This window comes from Lagopus muta, chromosome 5, assembly GCF_023343835.1.
Source record: "Lagopus muta isolate bLagMut1 chromosome 5, bLagMut1 primary, whole genome shotgun sequence".
NCBI classification, from domain to species: Eukaryota; Metazoa; Chordata; class Aves; order Galliformes; family Phasianidae; genus Lagopus; species Lagopus muta.
Window position 1 is genome coordinate 40,555,329 of NC_064437.1, and position 24,320 is coordinate 40,579,648.

The 24,320-nt window shown below is 36.8% G+C and overlaps 2 protein-coding genes across 9 annotated transcripts in view; one reads left to right on the top strand and one right to left on the bottom strand.

The window, feature by feature from the left end:
- The window catches only part of CTNNA3 (catenin alpha 3), a 416,441-nt gene that overhangs the window by 222,818 nt on the left and 169,303 nt on the right, over nt 1-24,320 (bottom strand). Inside the window, exon 1 of one of the 7 annotated variants that reach the window (XM_048946510.1) lies at nt 787-809. The exons of 5 other annotated variants lie outside the window; for them this stretch is intronic. Coding sequence is in view for 1 of the 2 variants with exons in the window: in XM_048946512.1 (XP_048802469.1) it covers nt 790-927 (138 nt within the window). In the remaining variant the exon portion in view is untranslated. Of the gene's footprint in view, nt 1-786; nt 928-24,320 lie in introns of those variants that run through there. One more of the 7 variants, XM_048946512.1, reaches the window with a different exon arrangement.
- The window catches only part of LRRTM3 (leucine rich repeat transmembrane neuronal 3), an 81,972-nt gene continuing 59,744 nt past the window's right edge, over nt 2,093-24,320 (top strand). Inside the window, exons 1-2 of one of the 2 annotated variants that reach the window (XM_048946516.1) lie at nt 2,096-2,694; nt 3,014-4,545. In XM_048946516.1, the coding sequence (XP_048802473.1) occupies nt 2,691-2,694; nt 3,014-4,545 (1,536 nt within the window). In that variant the 5' untranslated portion in view covers nt 2,096-2,690. Of the gene's footprint in view, nt 4,546-24,320 lie in introns of both variants that reach the window. The other variant, XM_048946515.1, reaches the window with a different exon arrangement.

The following is a 24,320-nucleotide window of genomic DNA, read 5'->3' on the forward strand; positions in this document are numbered from 1 at the left end:
GCTGTGATATTAAAACTAGCTTATCCATAGAAACATTAACCAGTTTGGCCTCGAGTTCTGTTTTCCTCATGGCATGAGTTAGAAGGCAATGCAGTGGGGTTGCAAAGACATATAAACTCTATTTGATAGAAGGCAAAGGTTAAATCCCTTACAAAAGGTATCTTCTTATCTAAAATGCAGCTTTAACTTAATTCCCTATTTTTCATAGTTTATAATATGGCTATAAGACTGTGCTGAAATTCTGCTTGAAATGGTTCATACTGGGAGCAGCTTTATTTCAGCGATTTTAAAAGAAACCATTCAACTGTATGAAGATACAGAAATGTAATTTTAAAAAACTGTTTATCAGACACTGGCACTTTTCCTGCTTGTGTAATTCAGAAAGGATCTCAGTAAAGAAAATTGAATTTGGCAATCCATTAATACAGATTTGATGCTCTCTCTGTTCATCTCTTGATGTCTCACCCCTTTCAGAAAAATGAAAATAACTCATGGTAAAAGAGTGGCTGCTCCCTCACATTTGTCCACTGTATTGGCAATTATTAAACCCTGGAAAAGCTACTGAAGCTCTGCTGACTCATGGTGGCAGAGAAATTACTTGTTAATTCCATAATGAAGATACAGAAAGAAAACAAACGAGGAAAAGCCAGAGAACTATCAAAATCTGAGAAGAAGGATCAGACTGAGCTAGTAAAGTTGTACCAACTCTTATTAAGATGAAAATTCAGACTTAATTTCAACCCATCTGAGTTTAAGGAACCTGAGCCATTTAAATAAAGAGCTCACTTGTCACGGGCATCCTCTTCTGTCAGCAGAGAGTGGCAGTTCCGGGAGACAAACTGACTTACTGAAGTTCTGAATTGTCTTCCAAAGATGCCAGTCCTGCTCCATCAAGTACACACAGACCTCAAGGCAGTGATGGAAAACCTATAATAAGCACATCAGGACAGGCACATGACACTCCTGCCAGCCAAACAGCTCCCCAGACTATCACAGTGCTCAGCACATCCTGCATTTTTTCACTGGCCTCCCAACCCAACAGATCAGATTCAACAGGTAAAGATGTGCTGTGTTGAGAATGGGAGATCATGACAAATTTAGAATTAACCCTTTACATCTCCACAAAACTGAGCCACACTGGAGAGCTTTCTTATGGTGGGTCTTGATGCAGATAAGTAGTTTTGAGTGATGACGTGAAAAATGTTCACCAGTTGTTATTAGCGAGGGGCAACCATGCTCCTAATTAAGGCACTACAGGTAGGTGCATTAATGCTCTAGTGCAATTGCTTTAAGCCTTAAGTCATTCACAGAGCGAGTACTAGCCAACGCTAGCATTTTAAAACATGGAAAAATTTAGGTTTCACCTCCTTTTAAATTAAAAGAGAAAAAGGCTCTTTATAACAGTCCAGAGTCACACACCTAAAAGAGTTCTGCATACTTTACCTTCACATAAAATTCTACCCAGGACATAACCTACAGTAAAAACAATTCACCTGATCGAGGTAACATTTCAAGCTGCTTAGTCCCCATGTTGCAAGGATCATGGAAGCGTGTGTTTGAAGTGTTTGTGCTGTGGAAGTGACAACAAGTTGGGAAATAAATGAGCACAATACTCTCTTCTAACCTCCTGGCATTATACTTTTTAACAGATGAGAAAAAAGTAAAAAGTCTGAAGCTCTGAAACATTTTTCATGTTGCATAGTGTCCCCACTGAAATGCTTGATAAGAGACACAGTGACGGGCTGATACTTCAATGAAAAAAAAATCGTGAGTTATTGCAAAAAAAAGTCTTGTAAGCATGTCTCATGCAATGAGGGGAAAAAAACCCAACCCTTAGGACTGGAAATTTATATCTATGCCCTACAAATGTCATGTTATCCTTCCAGACAAAAGTCTCAGCCCTGCATACAGAGCTATTAAGTTCAAGGATGCAAAACAGCTTTCAGAAACAGTAAAAGAGGCTAAGAGGATTTGGATATTTCAGCATACCTCACTAATTTACATTGAAGCTGACCAGTCTGCTCCTATTAGTCACTCAGAACAATCACTCTTTTCCCAGCAGAGCTTACTCATTTGCAAGATAAAAGGAAGACATTTCTGCACATGCCCATAATATTCTTCACCACTGGGGGCAGCTTTACATAAGACTGCATTCACTGAAACCAAAGCAACAGTCGGACGGAGCTTTCAGAATGACAGTACGCAGAAGTGAGCAGAGCTTGTTCGTTGCACGGGCTTATTCTACCTTCTATGCTACAAAGCAGCTTCCTAGCCGGATCGGGTACTAAGTAAGGGAACTGCTGTGCTATGGAATACAGATGTGTGAATTCAGATAGCTAAATGGTGCTCGGAAGAATCTAAAATGCTTTCTTATAAAGAGAAATTTTAAAAGCCAGGTTCCTAACTATAAAGATGCAAAAACGTAACATCCATGAAGATCCTATCACCTAGGAAGAATTTGGCATTTTTCTGCGAATGCTGTGTTGGGATTGATTTATTCTTGGAGTGTTCTGCATGGCTGGCAAAGAATAATGTTCCAAAATCGGTCCATCTCCCAAGGGGTCCAATTTTTCTTCCTGGGTGTCAGCGAGCCCTGACTCACTACAGTGCAGCTGACAGGGGCTGCCATGCTTGTGGCACACTAAGCAAAAAACAAAAGACCTAAGGACGACCTTTGAACAACACAAAGGATGGGTATGTTTTTCATGTTATTTTTTTAATATACAATTCATAGACACTGCATAGCCTCTGCTTTAATTGCTCCATAGCCTTACCTTTATGTGATTTGTGATTACAGTTAAATTGCTTAGGGGTTACACCTTTTACCCAACTGTTTTTTTTCAGTATTTATAAAGGCATTCTTTTAAAAAATCTGAGTAAAGAAAACAATGTGAAAAGTAGTTGAGACAAGCTAGGGATTTTTAAGTGATTGTTGAAATAAAGATTTTAGCATGATTGAAAGAAATGACTGATGTGTGGGGGGATAACTTTTCTAAGTTGTTTTTATTTCCAGGTTTCAATGTAATTAGGCTACTGAGCGGATCAGCTGTAGCTCTGGTAATAGCCCCTACTGTATTACTGACAATGCTTTCTTCTGCTGAACGAGGATGCCCTAAGGGCTGTAGGTGTGAAGGCAAAATGGTATATTGTGAATCTCAGAAATTGCAGGAGATTCCCTCAAGTATATCTGCTGGTTGTTTAGGTTTGTCCCTTCGCTATAACAGCCTCCAAAAACTAAAATACAATCAATTTAAAGGTCTTAATCAACTCACCTGGCTCTATTTAGACCATAACCACATCAGCAATATTGACGAAAATGCTTTCAATGGAATACGCAGACTAAAAGAGTTGATCTTGAGTTCCAACAGAATCTCCTATTTTCTTAATAATACCTTCAGACCTGTGACAAATCTCCGGAATTTGGATCTGTCATACAATCAACTGCAGTCTCTGGGATCTGAACAGTTCAGGGGCTTAAGGAAGCTGCTGAGTTTACACTTGCGGTCCAATTCCCTAAGAACCATCCCTGTTCGAATATTTCAAGATTGCAGAAACCTTGAACTGTTGGACCTGGGTTATAATCGCATCCGAAGTTTAGCAAGAAATGTCTTTGCAGGCATGATCAGACTGAAAGAGCTTCATCTGGAGCACAATCAATTTTCTAAGCTCAACCTGGCACTTTTTCCAAGGCTAGTCAGCCTTCAAAACCTTTATTTACAGTGGAATAAAATCAGTGTGATAGGACAAACTATGTCCTGGACCTGGAGCTCATTACAAAGGCTTGATTTATCTGGCAATGAAATAGAAGCTTTCAGTGGACCTAGTGTTTTTCAGTGTGTGCCCAATTTACAGCGCCTCAACCTGGATTCAAACAAGCTCACATTTATTGGTCAAGAAATTTTGGACTCCTGGATATCCCTCAATGACATCAGCCTTGCTGGGAATATATGGGAATGCAGCAGAAACATTTGCTCTCTGGTAAACTGGCTTAAAAGTTTTAGAGGGCTGAGGGAAAACACAATAATTTGTGCCAGCCCAAAAGAGCTGCAGGGGGTGAATGTTGTCGATGCAGTGAAAAACTACAGCATCTGTGGCAAAAGTACCACGGAAAGGTTTGAATTAGCACGAGCTCTCCCAAAGCCAACGTTTAAACCAAAACTCACCAGGCCTAAACACGACAGCAAGCCCCCTCTACCCCCAACTATTGGAGCCACTGAATCGAGCTCTGAACCCGAGCATGACACAGAACACATCTCCTTTCATAAAATCATAGCAGGGAGCGTGGCCCTTTTCTTGTCTGTGCTTGTGATCCTGCTGGTAATCTATGTGTCATGGAAGCGTTACCCAGCCAGTATGAAGCAGCTGCAGCAGCGCTCTCTCATGCGGAGGCACAGGAAAAAGAAAAGACAGTCACTGAAGCAAATGACTCCAAGCACACAGGAATTTTATGTAGATTACAAACCTACCAACACTGAGACCAGTGAGATGCTGCTGAATGGAGCAGGACCCTGCACGTATAACAAATCAGGCTCCAGGGAATGCGAGGTATGAACCATTGTGATAAAAGAGCTTTTAAAAGCTGGGAAATAGTGGTGCTTTATTGAACTCTAGGGACTATAAAGGGAACGTTTTTCTCACTTCTCTGGCACAGCTCTTCCATGTCACTTATTTTGTACATTCGTAATACTGGTCATTTTATTCTCATACATAATCAAGTCATTGAAATTTAAATACCGCAATCAATGTGAAGTCTGAGCTTGGTTTAATACAATACCTATTGTACAAATCCTCTTCTGATTTCATTAAAGTCTTGCTTGTTTTTAAATAGAAAACTTCTTTCATAACTAATCCACTGCACCTGCAGTGAGTGTGCTTCTGTTTAGGGAGAAAGATCACAACAATGATGAAAAATAAATCAAACCCAGCTTCCTTCCCAGTCCATGCTCTGAAACTTGCTTTTTGAGATAAGGTACTGTAGCATCATAGGAATTCTGATTTTTCTGAGTCAAGAGATGGTGCAGGAGTAGCTCTGAAAAACTGCCTGATTTCTGCCTAACACATGACATAATAATAATTAAAAAAAAATTCAGTCTCAGGCTTGAGTCATCAAACCAAAAGCAGAGTAGGCTAAATATAAATTTTAAAATAAAAACTGTAGAATGGGGCTTATTCTACTGCATTATAATAGTAATTGAAACCTGTTTATGTGACTTCACACAAAAGGTGCCAGTGTTTATCCCTTACACCCAGTTGCCTTTCAGAAAGTAGTCAAAAGGCATTCATTAAGTGAGGAGCAGAAATTCCTTATTGATGCAATTAGAGGAAATGAAATGTGCAGTAGCAAAAGCAACACCACTTCCTGCACACATTTGTACAAGTGCTCATTAGAAATTCTCTTTTCAAGACTGTCAAAGACGTTAATGTAGCTGAAGAAACAATTAAATCTTCCATTTTCTTCTATTCCTCTCTATTTGCTGGTCTTGGTAGTTGTTGTGATGTGTTCTGTACACTGTCTCTCTAATAACTAAATAAAGCTTCGCTGCAATCAAAGCCAAACAGTGTACATTTTAGAAAAACAGCAACTGCAAAAGAGCTTTCAGAGAAAATTTGTCAGTCATCTAAGTACACTGCATCCAAAAATCCTTAAAGAAGCCAGTGACAAATTATTTTTCCCTCTTACCAAAACCCTGATGACATTACAAGAATTCAGATACTCAATTTTAATGTGAATTCATTCATCAGTTGTTTTGGACAAAATACAGATTTGTAAGCTGGCTCCTCCCTTTCCTCTCTCTATAAAAGCTTTTTTTTTTTTCTTCCAGTTGCTTAGAACGTAACATCCTTCGTATTTGGAAAAACAATCATATATTCTATGTATTTTGATGGTCTTCTGAACACAGATGTTTTCTTTCATTCTTTAAATAATACAGCAGCACCCATATAGAAGTAGAGTTAGTTGTGTAATTATTTTGTAACTTGATTTGGCTTAGTAAACTGCACATCTTCAATCACTTGGAAGAGAATGTTTCTTCAAAGCAGTTTCACTGCAGCAGATTAGAGGAAGCAAAGCCTTAGCAGGATGTTCTATTGAATTTTTACTAGAAAAATAATCATCACAGCCAATCACCTTGAAACATGCTAGATACAACGAAAACAAACCTATGAATCATTTCTTTAAAGAAACTAATATACTTGAAGGGTATTCGGCTTTTGTGGTGGTACTGTTGTTGTTATAGCATGTAATGAAACCAGTCTCATTTTCAAGGACTGTGGTGAGTAAGAATGGAAGCTTGAGACTATACTGAACCCTGCAACACTGAGATCTTATTTTATTAAATATAGAAAGAATTCTGAACATTTAAATGATTAAACATTTAATAATGGAAGTGCTGGAGATGTTTTAGCAGCACTGAGCAGACTGTAATTTTTAAGCTGAATTGTAGCTTTAAAGTTGCTATTGAAAGTCAATATAAATTGAATTAACTTAGCTATTACGGGATTCAGTTTTCCACCACCAAGTCTTGGTAACCTCTGTGCTGAAGGATTATAAATTTGCCTTAAACTTATTGATAAGAACTATGGCTGTACTTCTATAGTCTTTAGTGCCTGTAATGGTGACTAATACTATGTACTACCAAAACAAAAAGGATTTGGCCCCAAACATACATATGTTCATACAAGAAATTATGTACACACACACACACACACACAGGAAAGTTCTGATATCCTTGACTTCAGGAAGAGATGACTACATTAAAGAAATAATTTCATATTATTAATTTAGAATTTATGTTATTTAATAATACTCAATACATATTCTAAAATTTCTTAACATATTGTGATTGTGAATGAGTTGTGAATAGCTGAGTTTGACTTACAACGTCTTTTTAATGCCTTATTGTACCTCAACACTCAGAAAAGAAAAAAAAAAAATCAATCCCATATTCCCCTACAGAAAGCAATTCCTGTAAAGTTATCACCAACTCCCTTTGAAAAATATTTCACTATGGGACTGAAAAAGCAGCTAAGGCCAGTATGTCATTAATCATAGATGACAAAAATAACAAAAATTCAGCACATTTATATTCAAGTAGACACGCTCAGATCAACTGTATTATTTGTTGCCTGAGAAACAACAGGCAGACTTCATGTATTGCCAACTATGCCCCAAACACAGATGAACGTGTAATTGCTGCTATTGCTGCTGTCTTATTACACAAAATAAAATGCCCAGTATAACTAATTGAACCTTCTTGCACAGCCTGAGGCCTGAGAATTGAGTCATTTAATGCCACTCTAGTGTCTATGGCTTAGAAAACACTTTTTAACCAGCTTTGTAACATGTCAAAACATACAAAACCCATGCTTTAAACTGCACAAAGACAACATGAAATAAACTAACCTTAATCCCACTACTGTAGAATTAAACACTATAGAATTGACTTGTTTTGGGAGACTAGGCCACCAGAGTCACAAATTTTAATCACCTTGTGGGAAATAACGTCAACTTAACTGAACAACCTTCAGTTTCTGTGAGAGGTTGCCCTTCTAACAATACAAGTGAATATATAAATACAAACAAAATGATAAAGCTTCAGAGATTTCAGAGAAGAAATATGTCTGTTCCCCTTTCATCTGGATGTATAGAGTTCTTGTCCTACTTTGTCTTGGCTTTCGGAATTTTTGATGCCAGTCACTCACAGAATTCTTAAAGTCTTCCTGGGTTGATGCTGAGAGATCTTCAGAGGGTGTGTAATATCTATGATGGCTTTTAAAGCCCTACTCCTCCTTCAAGTATTTCAGGTACCAAATTGAGGAAGGAGATGCAGGAGATGTGACAAAATGCCTTTTATAACTTGCCTGTCCTTTAATGGCTTTGATGCTGTCTGTATATTCCAAGTTGAGAAGAGTAAGATTGCATTTATAGGTGTTATTGTTTGTTTGCGTGTTTTAAATCAACCTATTCCTTTCCCTGAGTCTCAACTAGTGTTACCTAGTGTTTTGGAAGTACCATTTGAAGAAAAAGGCATTTCAATATAGAAAAAAAATGCAGAACCCCTTAATGACAGTTTTCATTTTCATTGGTTTAGCAACAGTCAACAGTTATTTAAACAATGAAAATAGAAATGTCAGGTGGGATCACCAAACAAGGCTGTTTCACCTTATAGCAGCACCCCAGCAAGCTGGAAAGTTGTCAGCACATCCTCTGCCAGCCATTCTACAAAGACCTTGCAACAATCTCTCACATAGAAAGTTTATACATGGCATGTTGGGAAGATGGAAAAAGAGATAACAGATTTGAGGTAATTTGCTTGAGATCACACACCAACTGAGTTCTGGGAAGACAAATCCAGTCACTTTCTGCAAAGGCATCCTCTTAGCCAGTGGACTAATTAGCTTTCCAATTAAAAGACTGAGATGCTATTCACTACCTCTTAAAATACTTGACTATGTTTTAGAATACTAGATAGTACAGAATGCACATTTTTTGAAAAGAAAATAACTAATGTACTAAGCAAATTCAAGCAGACTGGTAATGTTCATTCACTGTGCTGAGATTACCTCCAGCAATTGTAGAGTAGAAGAATAATAATGAGACCAAGTGGCTTGAATATAATGAATGCAAGCATCTCTGCTGGCTGGTAGGCTTTAATTACTCACTATCTGCATTTACACAGTCTTCATGGATTACTGTTTAGTTTTTTAAATTTTATATGAACTAGCAAACCTCAATATAACGTTCAATTGCAAAAATGAACATAAGTTTACAATATTTCTGCAAACACAATTAAAAACTCTCAATTTACTGCAAAGGAAAGGTCTTTTCCATCAGCCGCTCAACTCTAGATAAATATTCTCCTAGATGAATTTCTGTGGAACAATAGTGACATCCAGTGGGTAGTAAGCTTAATCACAGGTCTCTATTGAATACAGATTTGTTTGCCTTTTTACTTTGTATTCTTCTGCGTAACATGATGACAGCAGCTAATCCTTTCATCAAACTAAGCGCTCAATTGTATTTTAATTTCATTTCTGAGAGTCATAACCTGAACACAGTGAATGATGGAGAAAAGAATAGATGAATGCAAGCAAGAAATGGTCTATCCAGTGTGCAAAGATCCACTGTCAATAAAAGGCAAGAAGCACTAAGCAGTAAGAATAGGAGCTGTAAAAAAATTTTTTTAGAACTTATTACGTATAAAACACAACTATGTCAATGAAATCAGGTTTAAAGCTACTGTAGATATCAGTCAAATCGGGTTTCCTTAAGAAGATGCACAGGAACTCATTTCACTGCACACTGAATGAAGTAGTTACAGTTTTAGATTTCACGTACATGGGGTCAACTGTCAGATAATGTGCAGCCCTTGTTTTTGTTCCTAGCTAGCTTTCTAGAATTGGTGCTATGACAGCAACACAATACAGAACTTCAATGTGATCCTTGGGGCTACAGCCAAACTATCTCTTGGCACAATGGTGAGTGGAACAAATTGGATGCAAAAAAAGGAAAAAGGGACAGTATACAAGAGCTATGAACTGACCTGCAAGGCGGCTATAAATTAATAAAAAGTAGTATAATCAAGACAGTCCACAATAGATAGCTGGAATTTGATGGCCAGCATTTTACCTACCTGAAAAATTGTATCAAATTTAGAACTAGAACAAGCCTTGTAAAGGCAATCATGAAAAAAGACTTGCAAGGAAAGGTAGTATGTTTTATTTGACCTACCCACTATAGAGATCACATGTCCCTAAAATTCTTGTCTTATTCATGACAATAGGCTATCATGGCTACAGCATTAGCATTCAAATGCAAGACTGACCACTATTTGCTAAGAAGAGATGAAAGGGTTGCGAGACACCTACTCCTTTATTAGGCTTTCCTTTCTGAACACATTAATGAAATTTACAGTAGTTATTACAGGAAACGTTTTACATCCATGTGAAAACTAGATTTTAAAAATCTTTGTTAATCAAACAAACTTTTTAGGGAAACAATCTTTAATTCTTTCTTACAGTTTCTTACTGTTTCTCACAAGCTCTTTACCTTGTATTGAAAAAACTATAGATCTAATCTCAAAAACAGAGATCCCTCAATTATGTCTTTTTAATCCCTAAAAGTCTCTTCCTATGTTCCTGTGCGACTAATACATTGACCACTATTAAAATAAGGACAAAGGAAACTGAAACATCCTAATTACTCATTTACTTACACTCTGAGCAAAGACATAAATACTCCATGATGTTTATTGCTTCACCATACCACTGGAAAATCATCTGCTCAATCTGCATGCAAATCCTTTCCTTATTCAAACTAACCAATTAGATAACTAGCTTGATCTCTTCATTGCTTACTGCTAGAAAATGAACAAACAAACAAACAACTTTGATATTGGCAGCTGCCTGCAAGAGTTGTAATCATGAAGTCAAACTTTATTATAGTTATCCTTGCTTGACAACTGTAGGAGGTACTACTGGATATCATGTATTATAGCTGTGCCCTACCTCCTAATGTGATATATGAACTATATGATAACTTTGCATTTTTATAGACACTACCATTTATGTGCAAATTATACTGAGAGATGGAAAACAGAAAAGACTCAGGAAAAAGGACTTTATATAAACAGTACCAGTAAAACATCAAGAAAGATCAGTGAGATTTTCCAGAAGTAAGCAATTTTAAAAGATACCAAATCACATTCTAAGCTAAAATTGCAGTGTTAAAATAATAGCATTTGTACATTTCTTAAAGTATTTCTGTTGTTTCTTTTTGTTTGGTTGGTTTTTAATTGCTACTATCTGATTCTGGGCGCTTTGAAATATCAAACAAAAAAGCTTCTCAGTAACTTCTATTTCAAAGCTAATTTAATCAAATGGAGAAACTAACTTCCTCTGATGTAACATGCCTTTTCTGAAGCTGTGGGACTGAGTTCACATAGAAATAACCAAAATGCTTTTCATCTTACTGTAACGTTGTCTCTTGTATGATTACTTTCAACATCCTTAGCAATGATACAATACTACTTGTTGATAACATGGATTACTCTATCTGAGCCCGTTCCCCTGGCATTTTTTCTGTGCTTTGTGGCAAAACATGAGTTGTGTTGATAGGTCTAATGTACAGTTTGTGATCAGGAACATCATACTGCATGTTTGAATAACATTTCTTCTGTAGTCATTGGTGCTGCAGAACTCATGTATCTAATTTCAAATTAAGCACCATATTTCCCACTTCCTTAAAGACTACAGAGCTCTCAAATCAACATCAAAATAATGCAATGAGATTGCCAGCCTCTTCTGCCATTTCAGCTGTAACTCAGGAGAGAAAACATACTCAAAAGGTTCAAAGGAAGAAACAAAATCTCCAACGGAAGCTGGGCACCCTAACTGCCTTTGTAATTCTTCCTTTCATTGTCCACATTATTACAAGTGGTTGTGAATAGAGGAAACCTGAAGCCTCATCATGCTTTTCATTATAGCACTGATAGTAAGCAGTAATGCATTAGTCGTACAATCTCTGCACCACTGAAAACACAACCATCATAATTGGATTCCTTATTCCTTATTCCAAAATACAGACTTTATAACGTATATTGCAGCTTACTCATTGTTTCTTTTTGCATATTTTTTTACTTCTCCAGTTATGCAGAAATGTCTTTGGCTTGCAGTAAATTGTGCAAAAGCCACAGGTGATAAAGGGGAATGCAGCTTACAAAATGCAAACTAGAGTCATACAGAAAAATACTTTAGACTTCAGCACCTTAAATAATGTTTGTTTACTCATTTTTCAGTTTCCTGTGGATTAATTTGTTTACTTTAAAGCTGGGAAGATTTTCAAAATTTGCAAATGGGAATTCAAGCACACAAATAACATTCAGTTCTTGCAATAGTTGGACACAAACATTTGATAGAGTGCTACTCTTCTCCCCTTCCCCCCAGAGTGAAATTTAAACAAGACTCTGTGAGGTATTCAAAGTGCTCCGACCAGCTTCATGAAGCTGGTGTTAAATATCACCTTGCAGGTCACATGCAACTTTTCTTGGAAATCAAAGTAAACATTTGTACATCAATCGTGCAGATACTGGTAGATACATCTTACTAAGACTGTGTGGGATGTTTATCAAAAATGTATGTGCTTGGAAATTGTCTGCTGAACCACAAGAGGCTCTGCCACAAATTCCTGCCACATGGTTCAAATTAACCAACCTTGGAAAAGTGATCATTTATGATTCAGTTTAAAAACCTGCTAGAGCCTTAAGAGTATTTTTAATCAAACGAGTTTATTCCCATATTTCCTGCTAATGACAATCAGAGTAACCTTATATAAAAATATCTAGCTGAAGTTCGAGCAAAGGATAATGTTTTCCTCTTCAAAAAATAGTAACATCAAATAATAATTCCAGTACAGAGCTTTTTTAGTAGCACACTATGGTTTGCAATACAACACTGTCATATCACTGCATTAGCCTTCCAGCCATCTGTAATGAGTCACATCCTCAGAACAGTGCAGAGTTCACTCTGCATTGCTTCATACCAGCCAGATTCTCCTGAAACACACTGTACTACCCAGAATACATATACATTACAAATAAAAATATTTTCCAATTTAAAAATGAATTTCACTTCACATAACACCTGTGACCTAGAGTGTATACGTATACTTAATGTCCACGTTCCAAGAAAGGATCACAACACTGGTAGAAACCCTTCAATGGGAACTTTTCCTATGGCTATTTGTACCTATTCAAAAACAGTTCATACTTTTAGAACTAAATGTTGAGTTTTCCCTAATTTTAATAAACCTTAACAACAGTTTCCAAACTACACTGCTGATATAAATTTGGGACAGAAGCCAAGAGAGCAGCATTTTTATATGAGCTCAAAAGCTGCTTACCACTCCTAATTAGTAGCCAGTAACTTGTCTTCATTAAATAACTGTTATCCTTCAAGAGTAAGTACTACCTGACAATATATTTCCCTTCATCCATAATGACACTGGCAATATAAGTTACAATGGCAGATAATATGGAGAGGGAGGGAAGGAAACTAACATTCTAAATCAGAATTCTGTATATTAAATCTTACATCTTCCAATTTAAAAAGCACATATGTAGAAAATTAACAGTTTACCCTGAGGGAAACAATAAGCACTGTGAGGTAGTCTGCATACAACTGCTAGTAACCAAGCTCTTTTAAATGAGAGTTTGAACTTAGAGCTTGTATTTATTTTTACAGCTCAAGGAAGCCAACAGCCAAAGCATTTCAACATTCCTATGCTTTATATATATTTATTTTAATTTTTGTTTATAACATTTTTAGGACAAATTTTGAAATATTAAAGTGATAAGCAATTGTATATCAGATGTAGCAGAAGAGAACAACACTGGAAGGGAAGCTGTGTGTGGTATGCATTTGATATTAACTTGCATGTACTGAAGTCCAGCAATATGGAGGTGTTTCTTTTTTTTTTTAAAAAAAAAAAAAAAAAAAAAAAAAAAAAAAAAAAAAAGCTTGATAAACACAGGATAAACTTACTATCCAGAATAGGCTTGTCTGTAGCTAAAGCATATGTTCAGACTTAGAAGAAAATTTATCTTGTAGCAGTGCAAATTAATTTGCAATAATATCACAATAGACTGCACTCTCAAATCTAAAATCATGCTGTATTTGGGCTGTAAAAGTTTCTTAAAACTCCTATATTGTAATTACAGTAATATAAGTAATGAAAGTAATTCAATTATAGCAATATAGTAATAAAACAATTATTTTTTTCTTTAAATCCACAGAGCTACTGACAAGAATGCTTTGGCTTCATGTATAAACTAACATGGCAAATTCTAAATTTAACAAGGACAATCTCTTAAAAAAGCCTCACTAATCACATCCATCAAGTATATAAAATACATCTTGTCAGCTAAGAACAGAGGACTTCAATTAAATGTAGAACCTTATTCAGCACTTCAAGCTGTTAATGGCTCAAGCTCATTAATGAGATGATGAAAAGAAAAGGCTCCTATGCACAGAGTCTATAGTGAGAATTTATTACCAGTACTCATTAATTCCACCTAAGCTCATATACTTAAGAAGCTGTCCCACGTTTATATAAACAGTTCAAATACCAACAGAGAAGGATACAAGAATATTCATGTTTGTGAACATGCATCGACATGTATTTGGGGCGAGAGAGAGAGAGAGATGTACTTTTTCCCTAATATAGAGAGCTCCCAGAATATACAGTGTGATACCTTAACCTGCTTCAGTCTCTTGTTGATTCGAACCTCAAGACAATTTCAGTCAAAGCTTGCTATCACTATTTGACAACTCCTTGCAAAGTTTCAGCAGTTCATTTGAAAAAATACTTCTAAATCTTTCCTTAGACACTCTGGCTACCTAAAACTAATAAAGTTTACCTGCAGGCACCAAAGTTTTGCCTCAGATATAAATACAGAAGAGTTTGTCCTTTAAGGCGTGCAAGTGATGAGGCCTTATGCAGATCAGAGGAAACCATCAAAATGGCACTTTAGGCTATCCAGCATTTTGATTTTTCAAGTAATAATAAAAAACACTAACAGCAGACCATAAAGCACGCCCAGGCTCATAAAATTTTATGATTATTTTGGACAGTCTTTTATTTAAATTTGATCAGAAAAGCAATGGAAAGAGGTTTACAAAACCATAAGTGAACAATTGTTCAACTACAGAAGGACTTTGGTCTCTGATGTGAAGAAAAAAACATTTCTCAGAAACTTATTTCAATTAAGCAGCCTCATGATTCATGAATTTTCATCCTTGTAATAGACTGCAGGACTTTCCATATGTGCTTTTAACCTTAAGGAAGGCTATTACTGGAATTTTCCAGCTGCAAGATATTTAAGAACTAGCCTTACTTCTCAAAGAAAGGAAAAATATCAATATTCTGATTTCTTTTTCAGATTTCTCTTTCCCAAACACTTCATTTCCTCTAGTTCACAGTCCCCTTTTTTTGATTGCCTATTTCCTAGTATGAAGAGAATCTAAGAGCATCCAAGAACACAAACATATAAGATGCCCTTAATTTCCAGTCTACCATGTTCTGCAGAGCTCTGCAAGGCTCTTATTTACAAAGTCAGCTCCAACAGTAACATTAGAACAAAGAAATACTAGAGAAAATTTCTCAATAATTCTACATTACTTCTGCCAGAAAGAAGTCTCACTGATCAAGAAACAAAATAATAGAGTGAAAAAATCATGCTCAGCTGCTCAGGAAATAAATTAAATCTAATAGAGTGTTTTGAATGTTTATACCTTCTGCAGAAACCTGTACTATCAATTTTTAAGTGGAATTAACAATGTTCAAACATTGTTATGCGTGAGAAGACCAAAGTTGTCTCAAATTATGGGTATTGCTGTAGCAGCTTTTAGTTACAGAGAATTGAACTTTTTATATTGATGCTTTACTTGGGCACTATATGGATAGAACAGACAGGACGTGTCCTTAAGCTGTGAAGAGGAAGCTGAATTGCCTAAGGTTAATTTCACATTAGCTAAATTATTAATCTCTACCAAATATAGTTTTTACATTCTTGAAAAGAACTCTGCAAATAGAGGTCCTCTATTACAGAAAGGGTAGTTTCCAAGTTAAACAGCAATGCTACAGCATATAGACCACACTTCTTCAACTGATCTGGTTAGTTAAAATGCATAGTTATAACAGGCTCACTTACAAATGCAGCTGAATAGTCCATTATCCCTTTTCCCAAGTAACACCAAACATTTTACACCTCTGTAGTAGGGCTCTTTCAGAACTTCAGAAAATACGAGAAAAAATTTCTGATACGTACTCCGGAAAAGGGAATCTTCCCCTTCCTAAAACATTTCAAATAAAACATTTTCCCAGACTTCCCTTCTCAGTATCTGTACCCTGCACCTCTTACCTGTACATTTATTCAATTTAATGCTTGTTTTGCATCATTTAATACTTCCACTTCCTTGTATCCTCAACAGAAAGGAAGAAACAAGCACCATCATGTGGTATATTTCCAGCATAAAACTCCAAGTCCAGATTTGTTGAATGAATTCAGGAGAACATATTAACAGCTTTGAAGTGGGAGGATAGCTGGCAGAACTGCAATAAAACCTGTGCCAGGCAGTAGATGGAACAGGATTGAAAATGGAAATCCACCTGCTACACAGCCTAGCTAACATGCTGCAGTGGTGCTGCATGCTTCTATAAGAAAGTAAAAGATTTGCAAAGGAATATTAACTTTAAAATGTACGGGGATTAAACTGTTTGGAAAACAGCCTGAAATAAAAGAATGCCTCAAAGTCAACCACTCAAAAGTAGCAGACCCCTGAAAACACAACCTTTCCCTGTTTCTTAGTTTAAAAACTGTAGAAATCACTGTGAGAATTACAAGGCTCATTTAGTCAATAACAATAAAACATAGATACTTGAAATAAAATAGTTCCATTCCAGTTTTGACTGTATCTAAGTCAATACCTTCACATGTTGTACCGCTTGCTCATTCACGCAGAGCAAATGTTGATCATTAGGACAAGATAATCTTTGCAAGTTCTTTCCAATCCAAACCATCCTATGATTCTATGTTTTATAACAGCACTCTAAAATGAAACCTCTCAATATTCTAAATCAAACCTTGAGCACAAGATCTGTAGAGAAAAACCTTGACTGGGTTGGAATTTGAGTCCTTTCCAATGAGAGCTTGAAGCTTTCAGTGACCCAAGCAGCTTCTGTATCTTTCAGAGAAGGAATGTATCTTTTAATCAGACATTTTGTGGTTGTTCTTCTTTTTTTTTTTTTTTATTTTTTTTATTTTTTTCTTCCATGGTGAGGATTCACCAATGCACTCACAGGAGTTAAACTATGTAACTACTGAAAAGTCTAGTGATCCCACAGCTAAATCAGCACAACTTTTAAGTCTCATCAGCTTTACATTTAGCTTCCCAATAAGCCTACCAAAAGTGACTGAAAAGAAACTGCTCTCTAGGTCGTATCTTTTTTTCTAATGAAGGAATTCACATAAGACCTCCACAGTGCAGTCTGTAAAAGGGCCCCTTATTGGCAAAATTGTACTGAATGGTTCAAGACTGTTAGATTATCTTTACAATTACCTTCACTTTTTTTTTTTTTTTTTTTTTTTTTTTTTTTTTAATGCCAGTAAAGCAACATGAATCAACTGAAGAATCACTGTATATCCTTCTTCCCTGCCTTTATTCTACTTAAGGGTTTGCTTAATGAACAAAACAGCGCACTGTTTTGGTCCTGGTGCTCCAACAGCAGCGTTAGTTTTCTCAGGTTAACCATCAGCTCAAGTGCTATTCTGTTTGACAGCAGTAATACTGACTATAAGAAGAACAACATATAATAGTGATTGCTTTCCTATTCTATTAATGTGCCAGAAATCAAAGTTTGCAGAGCTTGTGGGAAAGAAGCCAGTGACTATTAGCTTTCCTTTTGTTTTAAGCTTTTAAAACATTAGGAGTTTATTTTCAGGCTCACAGCCTATGACCTGCAGAGTTGAGGCTGAAGTACAATACAGAAATGCAGTAAATGTGTGACAAGTTTAAAACAACTTTTCCAAAACGTGCTGGTTGTCTTTCCCCAGCCCTAACAAAAAATATATATATATTTCAAGGCATTTGACTTTTTTTTCCTACTTGGAGTAAAAGTTGGAGAGCTTATTTTCAAACAGATGTGATGGAGAGAATTTCAGGAACAGTCTTGTGAAATTTCCACTAACTTTGCACCACAGATGTTACCTGATTTTGTAACAAAGAAAAGCCTCCCATTTACACAGTGGCCAGTTCAGTGTATCCCCAGACCTCCCCGAGAAGTCCTGTAGAGTGGGCAGTACCTGACTATCTTTCAAATCTTCAATTCCATGTCAGCGGACTGGACAAAACAGGGCTGGAGCACTCATCTCTTCATCTTTGCCACCAATACTAATACAGCACATCCTACTGATACTAGAAGGGAGAAATCACACTTCTCATTCCATTTTGTTTGATTCAGGGTACTCAATTGGAACATAAGATTTTTCCAAAGGCTAAGTGTCCTACAAAATTCAAAGGAAGAGGAGCTTATGAGGCAGTAGCACAAGGACTCTGTGTATGTTACCATAAAAGCCACAAGGGTGTTTCAGAAAGTTTAACCTTCGTAACTAATTCATACATCAAAGCATTCGAAAAGGTTAGCTGAATTTTACAGAAGCCTGTCATACGCTGCAGCTTGTACATCAGCAGTAGGAAAGTAGGACACTGATATTATGCTGACAGGAGGTCTTAGCATTTAACAATTTCCTCACTAAATAAGCATGACTTGTGATGGCTGCAACAAATCCAGTTTTCTCAGTATCAGCTTTTCAGCCACTGAAAGAGGGAAGGATTGGGGGAAAAAATAGCCTGGCTTGCCAACTTCCCCTCTCAAGACAATGAGTGCCCTTCCGATGGCATCCACTCGCTTGCGTGAGGCATGAGGACAAGGCTGGAAAGCCTGAAACATAATGCCACTGTTGTTGCGGGGTACAGACAGGAACCGTGAATGGCCTACGCTTCCCACAGATCTTCACAGACATGCTCTACACTAAGGTGACATGCCACATTAGTCACTTTGGAATTACTATTTTTAATCAATCTAAAAGAATTGGTGAATCTAGCATTTAGAAATTCATCATGACTGTGTTATACACAAGATGTGAGGGAAGCCAGCACTACAAAAAAAGGATAATTTTGCCAAGAGGAACCTTTGTTGCATTCTATCTTTCAAACTATTTGACTAATTAAATTATATTCATATATTCCTGTTCCTCACAGAAAACGTAGCAAGAGGCAGGAAGGCCAATATGTTCAAGGGAGAGGATGATGGTTGTTTCCTGGAAATTAGGATCAGGTTGTTTGGCTATTTTGACCTGTAGGTGAAAAACATCTGCAACTACCCTTCACATAGATTCCTTTCCTGGAGAAAAATCTAGTGTGACTCACACTGCAAATGATATTGTTTTACTGTTTCTGAGTCCTCCAGGCTGACGGCTTTCAGTAATAGACTGTACATATCTTTACATAATTGCCTTTTTCGTGTTTAATACTTCAGTTGGGAAGGTCACAGGCAATGATCTGATACGCTGCCATGTGTGCCCACCTGCATTCAATTCCTCCCAAACCACACACACACAAAAAAAAAAAGGTCACAAAAGATCTCTTGTGATTTTCTCTGCTAACTGTCCTAATGGTTTGTGTTTTGGAAAGACAGCAGACATGGACATAAGACATATTTCCTTGAAATTATGCTCTCAACAGGATGAAAATAGAACAGGATAACATCTCTGTTTTGGTTCTTCGTTTGGTGCACGTAGAAATAACTCAATCTGGTATGTAATCGTTTTTCTTACTCAGAATTTTAGCTTGAAACAAAAGCAATCACTTAATTTTCTGTGAATTTCTATTAGAAAGTAAACAGATCATTGAGTCAGATATTGATTAAAAATTATAACCTTCCTTCCCAATTGCTTTATAATACAATTAATTATTTGTAATTAGAAATAAATACCATTCCTTTAAGTAATTCTAACAACAAAAACATTGATGCATTTTTCATTAGTCTTGAAACACTTCAAAAAACTAGGCAAGCATTATTAATGCCATTTATACAGCAAAGACATCTCAGCTGGTTTCCTTACAGACTATGACAGACTGGGAGCAGACACTCAACCTCCTGCTGTCTCTCTGCAGCTCTGGCCACTATATCTTTGTAACTGCCTGTTCCACATATCAGAGGAATTTTGTTTAATCAAGCCGCAATGCATTTCCATTCCTATCTATACCCTAAAACTAGTATTCAAGTAAATACTGTACATAATCAGTAGGTAAGAAAATGGCTACTTCTTTTACTACTTATTCAAATACTTTTTCAAATGGTTCACTCCATTTGAGATGGATGGAAAGAACAAGTAGAAGGGAGGCTGGAGTGCCAAAGCCAGATATGCCACAGCTCTCAATCTATATAGCCTTCAATGTGCAAAGAACTTCCCTAAACAGTACAGCCCTTGGCTGCAGTTAAGGAAACCATATTGGAAACTTCTTTCATCCTGCATACATGTCAAAACCTGTGTCTTCATCTTAGCTATGGTCTACTGTTTACTTTGGCACAACTGAATCACTGATTTTATTTTATATAATTACACTGATCACATTTTTGATTGTCAGATTAGCATCATCTCAGTTTATACAGCTAAAAATGGATGTATCCTTATTCCCTTTAAACAAATTGCTAAAGTTTAGGCATTAATATTGTTTTCTTTTTCTTACAAGAAGTAGAGAGAGAGAACCCACAAAGAGTGGGCAGAAAGAACATGAGTCAGATATAGTGAGTGAAAGATTAGGCAGCAGCAAGGGAGCAGCTTTAGGCGCTATCATCTGAATTTGAAAATGTACAGAATATGTTGAACTAAAACATAACCTTAATCCCATAAAATCATACTTTCAAAATCATAATTTCAGAGTTGTTGCTTGAACTTCTACAGCCTGTCAACACACGAAATTACTCAGAGTCTATAATCACCACCACAATAACGTACACCTGCTCTGATTTGGCTGATTTTCCTACTACGTTGTCAAGTGTAATCGATAGTTGCCTGTAGAACTTCAACCAAACTTAATGTTTTACTGCATGACAGCATAAAAACACCGCATTGGAAAGTATATTATATTTTTCATTAAAACAAATAAACAAAAAGTTTCTCAATACACATTCCAGGAGTTACAACCACCATAATAAATCCAGACTTCATGTTTTTAATTTCAGTTTTAAAAGACATTCCACTTTGTGAATTATGTCTGTTCTTTCTAAAGTGACTCATGATCTGACATGAATACGTGATTGCTTAGACATTTGAGTTCTGTCAGATCACAGTAAAATTATTACTGTGAATGTCTATCCAAGTGAATATTTTCTGAAAACTGAGAAAAATAACTAAATTCAGATTTTGTATTTAACATCTAATATAAATAAACCTCAGCTGCAGCTGAAATTATAACTTCATGCTAACAGTGCTAGACAAAGTTCAGTTTTGTTGTCTGTTAATTCTCACATTTTTACTTGCTATTTTTCTATCCAACATGACTAAGAGCATGCTGACATTGTGGTTAATTCCAAAAGACTGAAGCTTATGGTTCAGAAAGTAACCCATTTTGATGCTGCTGCTGGCAAGGAGCACTGAGACAAACCTGTTTAATGAACTAATGAAATCCAGATAGAATAAGGACAAGAAATTCAAAGTCAATATTATAGAATCATAGAATCATAGAATCACTAAGGTTGGAAAAGACCTAAAAGATCACCCAGTCCAACCGTTCACCTATTCCCAATAGCTCCTACTAAACCATGTCCCTCAACGCAACATCCAGTCTTTCCTTGAACACCCCCAGGCTCGGTGACTCCACCACCTCCCTGGGCAGTCCATTCCAGTGCCTGACCACCCTTTCTGAAAAGTAATACTTCCTCATGTCCAGCCTGAATCTCCCCTGACGTAGCTTGAAACCATTCCCTCTGGTCCTATCACTAATGACACGAGAGAAGAGGCCGACCCCCAGCTCACTACAACCTCCCTTCAGGAAGTTATAGAGAGCAATAAGGTCTCCCCTGAGCCTCCTCTTCTCCAGGCTGAACATTCCCAGTTCCTTCAGCCTCTCCTCATATGGCCTGTGTTCCAGACCCCTCACCAGCTTCGTTGCCCTTCTTTGAACACGTTCCAGGGCCTCAATATCTTTCTTGCAGATTACAGATTATTATACTTCAATATTAATACTACATAGGTCACTCTAACCCACTGTCATCACTGCTGAAATGCAGCACCCCTTGACTCAATGTACTCACATCCACTGCTCCATAAACATTCAGCAAGCATTGATGAATGTCAATGGCTGCCATTTTTCCACTGGAAGAACTGAATTCCACCATGCTTCATGTCACTTCCATGTCAGATGCTATTTTGCCAGACTGTCTGTCATCCGTCATACGCATCCATCATAAGCAACAAAATGCAATGGAATGCTGGTGGAAAGATTCCACATCTACAGCCATACCATCAATACCTGCCTCTGCTGTCACAAACATAAACAGGGAGCATTGCTTTCAAAAAACCCCTGTACATACAGAAATAATGATACACTTTCAGCACACAAAGCCAGGAGAATCCTCCTGCATTCCTAAAAAAAGGTGCCAAATTCTACAAAGTGCCACATTCTGCTTTTCCCCCTCCCTCACTGCAAAACATGACAGCACACAAAAAGGGGGCTGCAAGTGGCGTTTTAAAAGTCACTAAATTTTGTTTCAATCTGTTGACCATTTTAGTGTGACAAAGGAGCTGGAATAATAACGAGAAACCCTAAATCACACTGGAACAAGTTATCAACACAAAATTTTTTTCATGGGATTAACATTGTGACTCTCCATTTAAAAAGCCCAGATCATAATGATACGTAATACAATAATCTACTTAAATTCAGGGACGCATCAGTAGGAGCACTGACTGTTGTGATACCTCCATCAGTAATTTAGCAAATTTATATGCAGGGCATTTTACTATTTGGGCTTTCTCCTGAGATGATGACACTATAGTCACATAAGGAAGTCTCATAGTGGAGATGACCTATATCTAAAAACAGGTAGAAGTACATGTTTACAATAAAATACAAGATATAGTAAAACAAGGGTGAATAAATACATATTTTTTCAGTTTTATCTATTAGTTCTTCATGCGCATTGATCCCATATCGTACTTCTATCTTTAAATAACTTATTTACAGATGCTTTCATTATACATTTAGAGATGAAATCTTTGTCCATAGAAATTCTATCAGATCATCACTAATTCTAGCAGCAAGTTCTACAGACGAATTGTGAATAAAAAGATTAAGAGGTCCTTTTAAAATCAGTAACATATCATTAGAATCAAGTCCTTCTAAATGTTTTGTTCAGGAAGCTCCAAATCATTTGTTTCTACTTGATCTTACATATATTACATAATTACAATTGAAGTCCAACTCATGAGAATAGGTGAACTACTTACAGAGAAGCAGTTACTGTTTTCAGTACATTTCTAGCCTATCACATCCACGTCCGAACCCTGCTTTTGTCATCACTATACTCTTCACAAGCCTTTTGAATGCAGAAGATAGCACATAGTTTTTCCTCACTGCTAATAACTTGCTTAAGCCCTAAGAACAGATGTTCAAATTATTCCTACTATTGCCAACAGGCAATACTTTACACTTCTCTACAACTTATTTTTCGTGGTATGGTACTGCTCATTCATCTAGCTTTATTGAGCCCTGGAAGATCCTGGTTGCCCTTCCTGAACTTGGCGGATCTTAATAAATGTATCCTACCTGCAAATTTTGCCTTTTTTTCATGGAAAACTTCAAAACATACTGCTTGAAGCCAAATTTGAATACTTGAAGGTTCCCTGCTGTTAACCCTAAGCTGCACGTGTACACTTCATTCCTTTTCTTCTTGCCTGCCTCTAGCCAGTTCCCATCCTGGGAAACTACTTTCCCTTTTATAATTTAGTTTTCTAAATAGACTCTCTAGCACATGCTTTCTGAGAGACCAAATAAATTCTGTGAATGTACTGTTCTTTACTCACATTACTCTGTCAAAAAAACACTTATTAGCTATTTTAATAAAGCTGTTCTAGAAAATACAGCTTTCTAGGTAATACTTTTTAAACATTTAAGACAGGAGTAGTTGTTCTCCATCTATCACATTGACTAGATAGAATAATTAGGTGACCAATAAAAAGCAGGTATCTGCAGCAGCATCCTCCCAGCAAACATATACAAAGGACATTCTAGGAGCGGTTCTGAATTTTGTTCTTGCTCACCCCAATGTTATCCCTATCACCTGGAGAAGTATAATCACACACATCAGTACAGGTTCAGGGCTGACCTGCTAGAAGGGAGCTCTTCAGAGAAGGACCTGAGTGTCCTGATGGACAACAGACTGGCCACAAACCAGCAGTGTGCTCTTGTGGCCAAGAAGGCCAAGGGTATCCTGGAACACATTAAAAAGAGTGTGGCCAGCAGGTTGAGGGAGCTAATAAAACATTTTATTTGTTCTCTGATTTAATTATGCTTAGTGCTAGGTTCCAACAGGGTGTTTATATTAGGCTAGACACACTACAAAGCACTAAGGCTTAACAGTGTAAAGAAACAGCTGTTATCTTTGTACATATGCACTAGAATGAAACTAGAAAATTTTATTACGAAACTATCATTCTGCAGGGGAAATTCAGTGTATAGTTCTTTCATTTTCCCTTTGA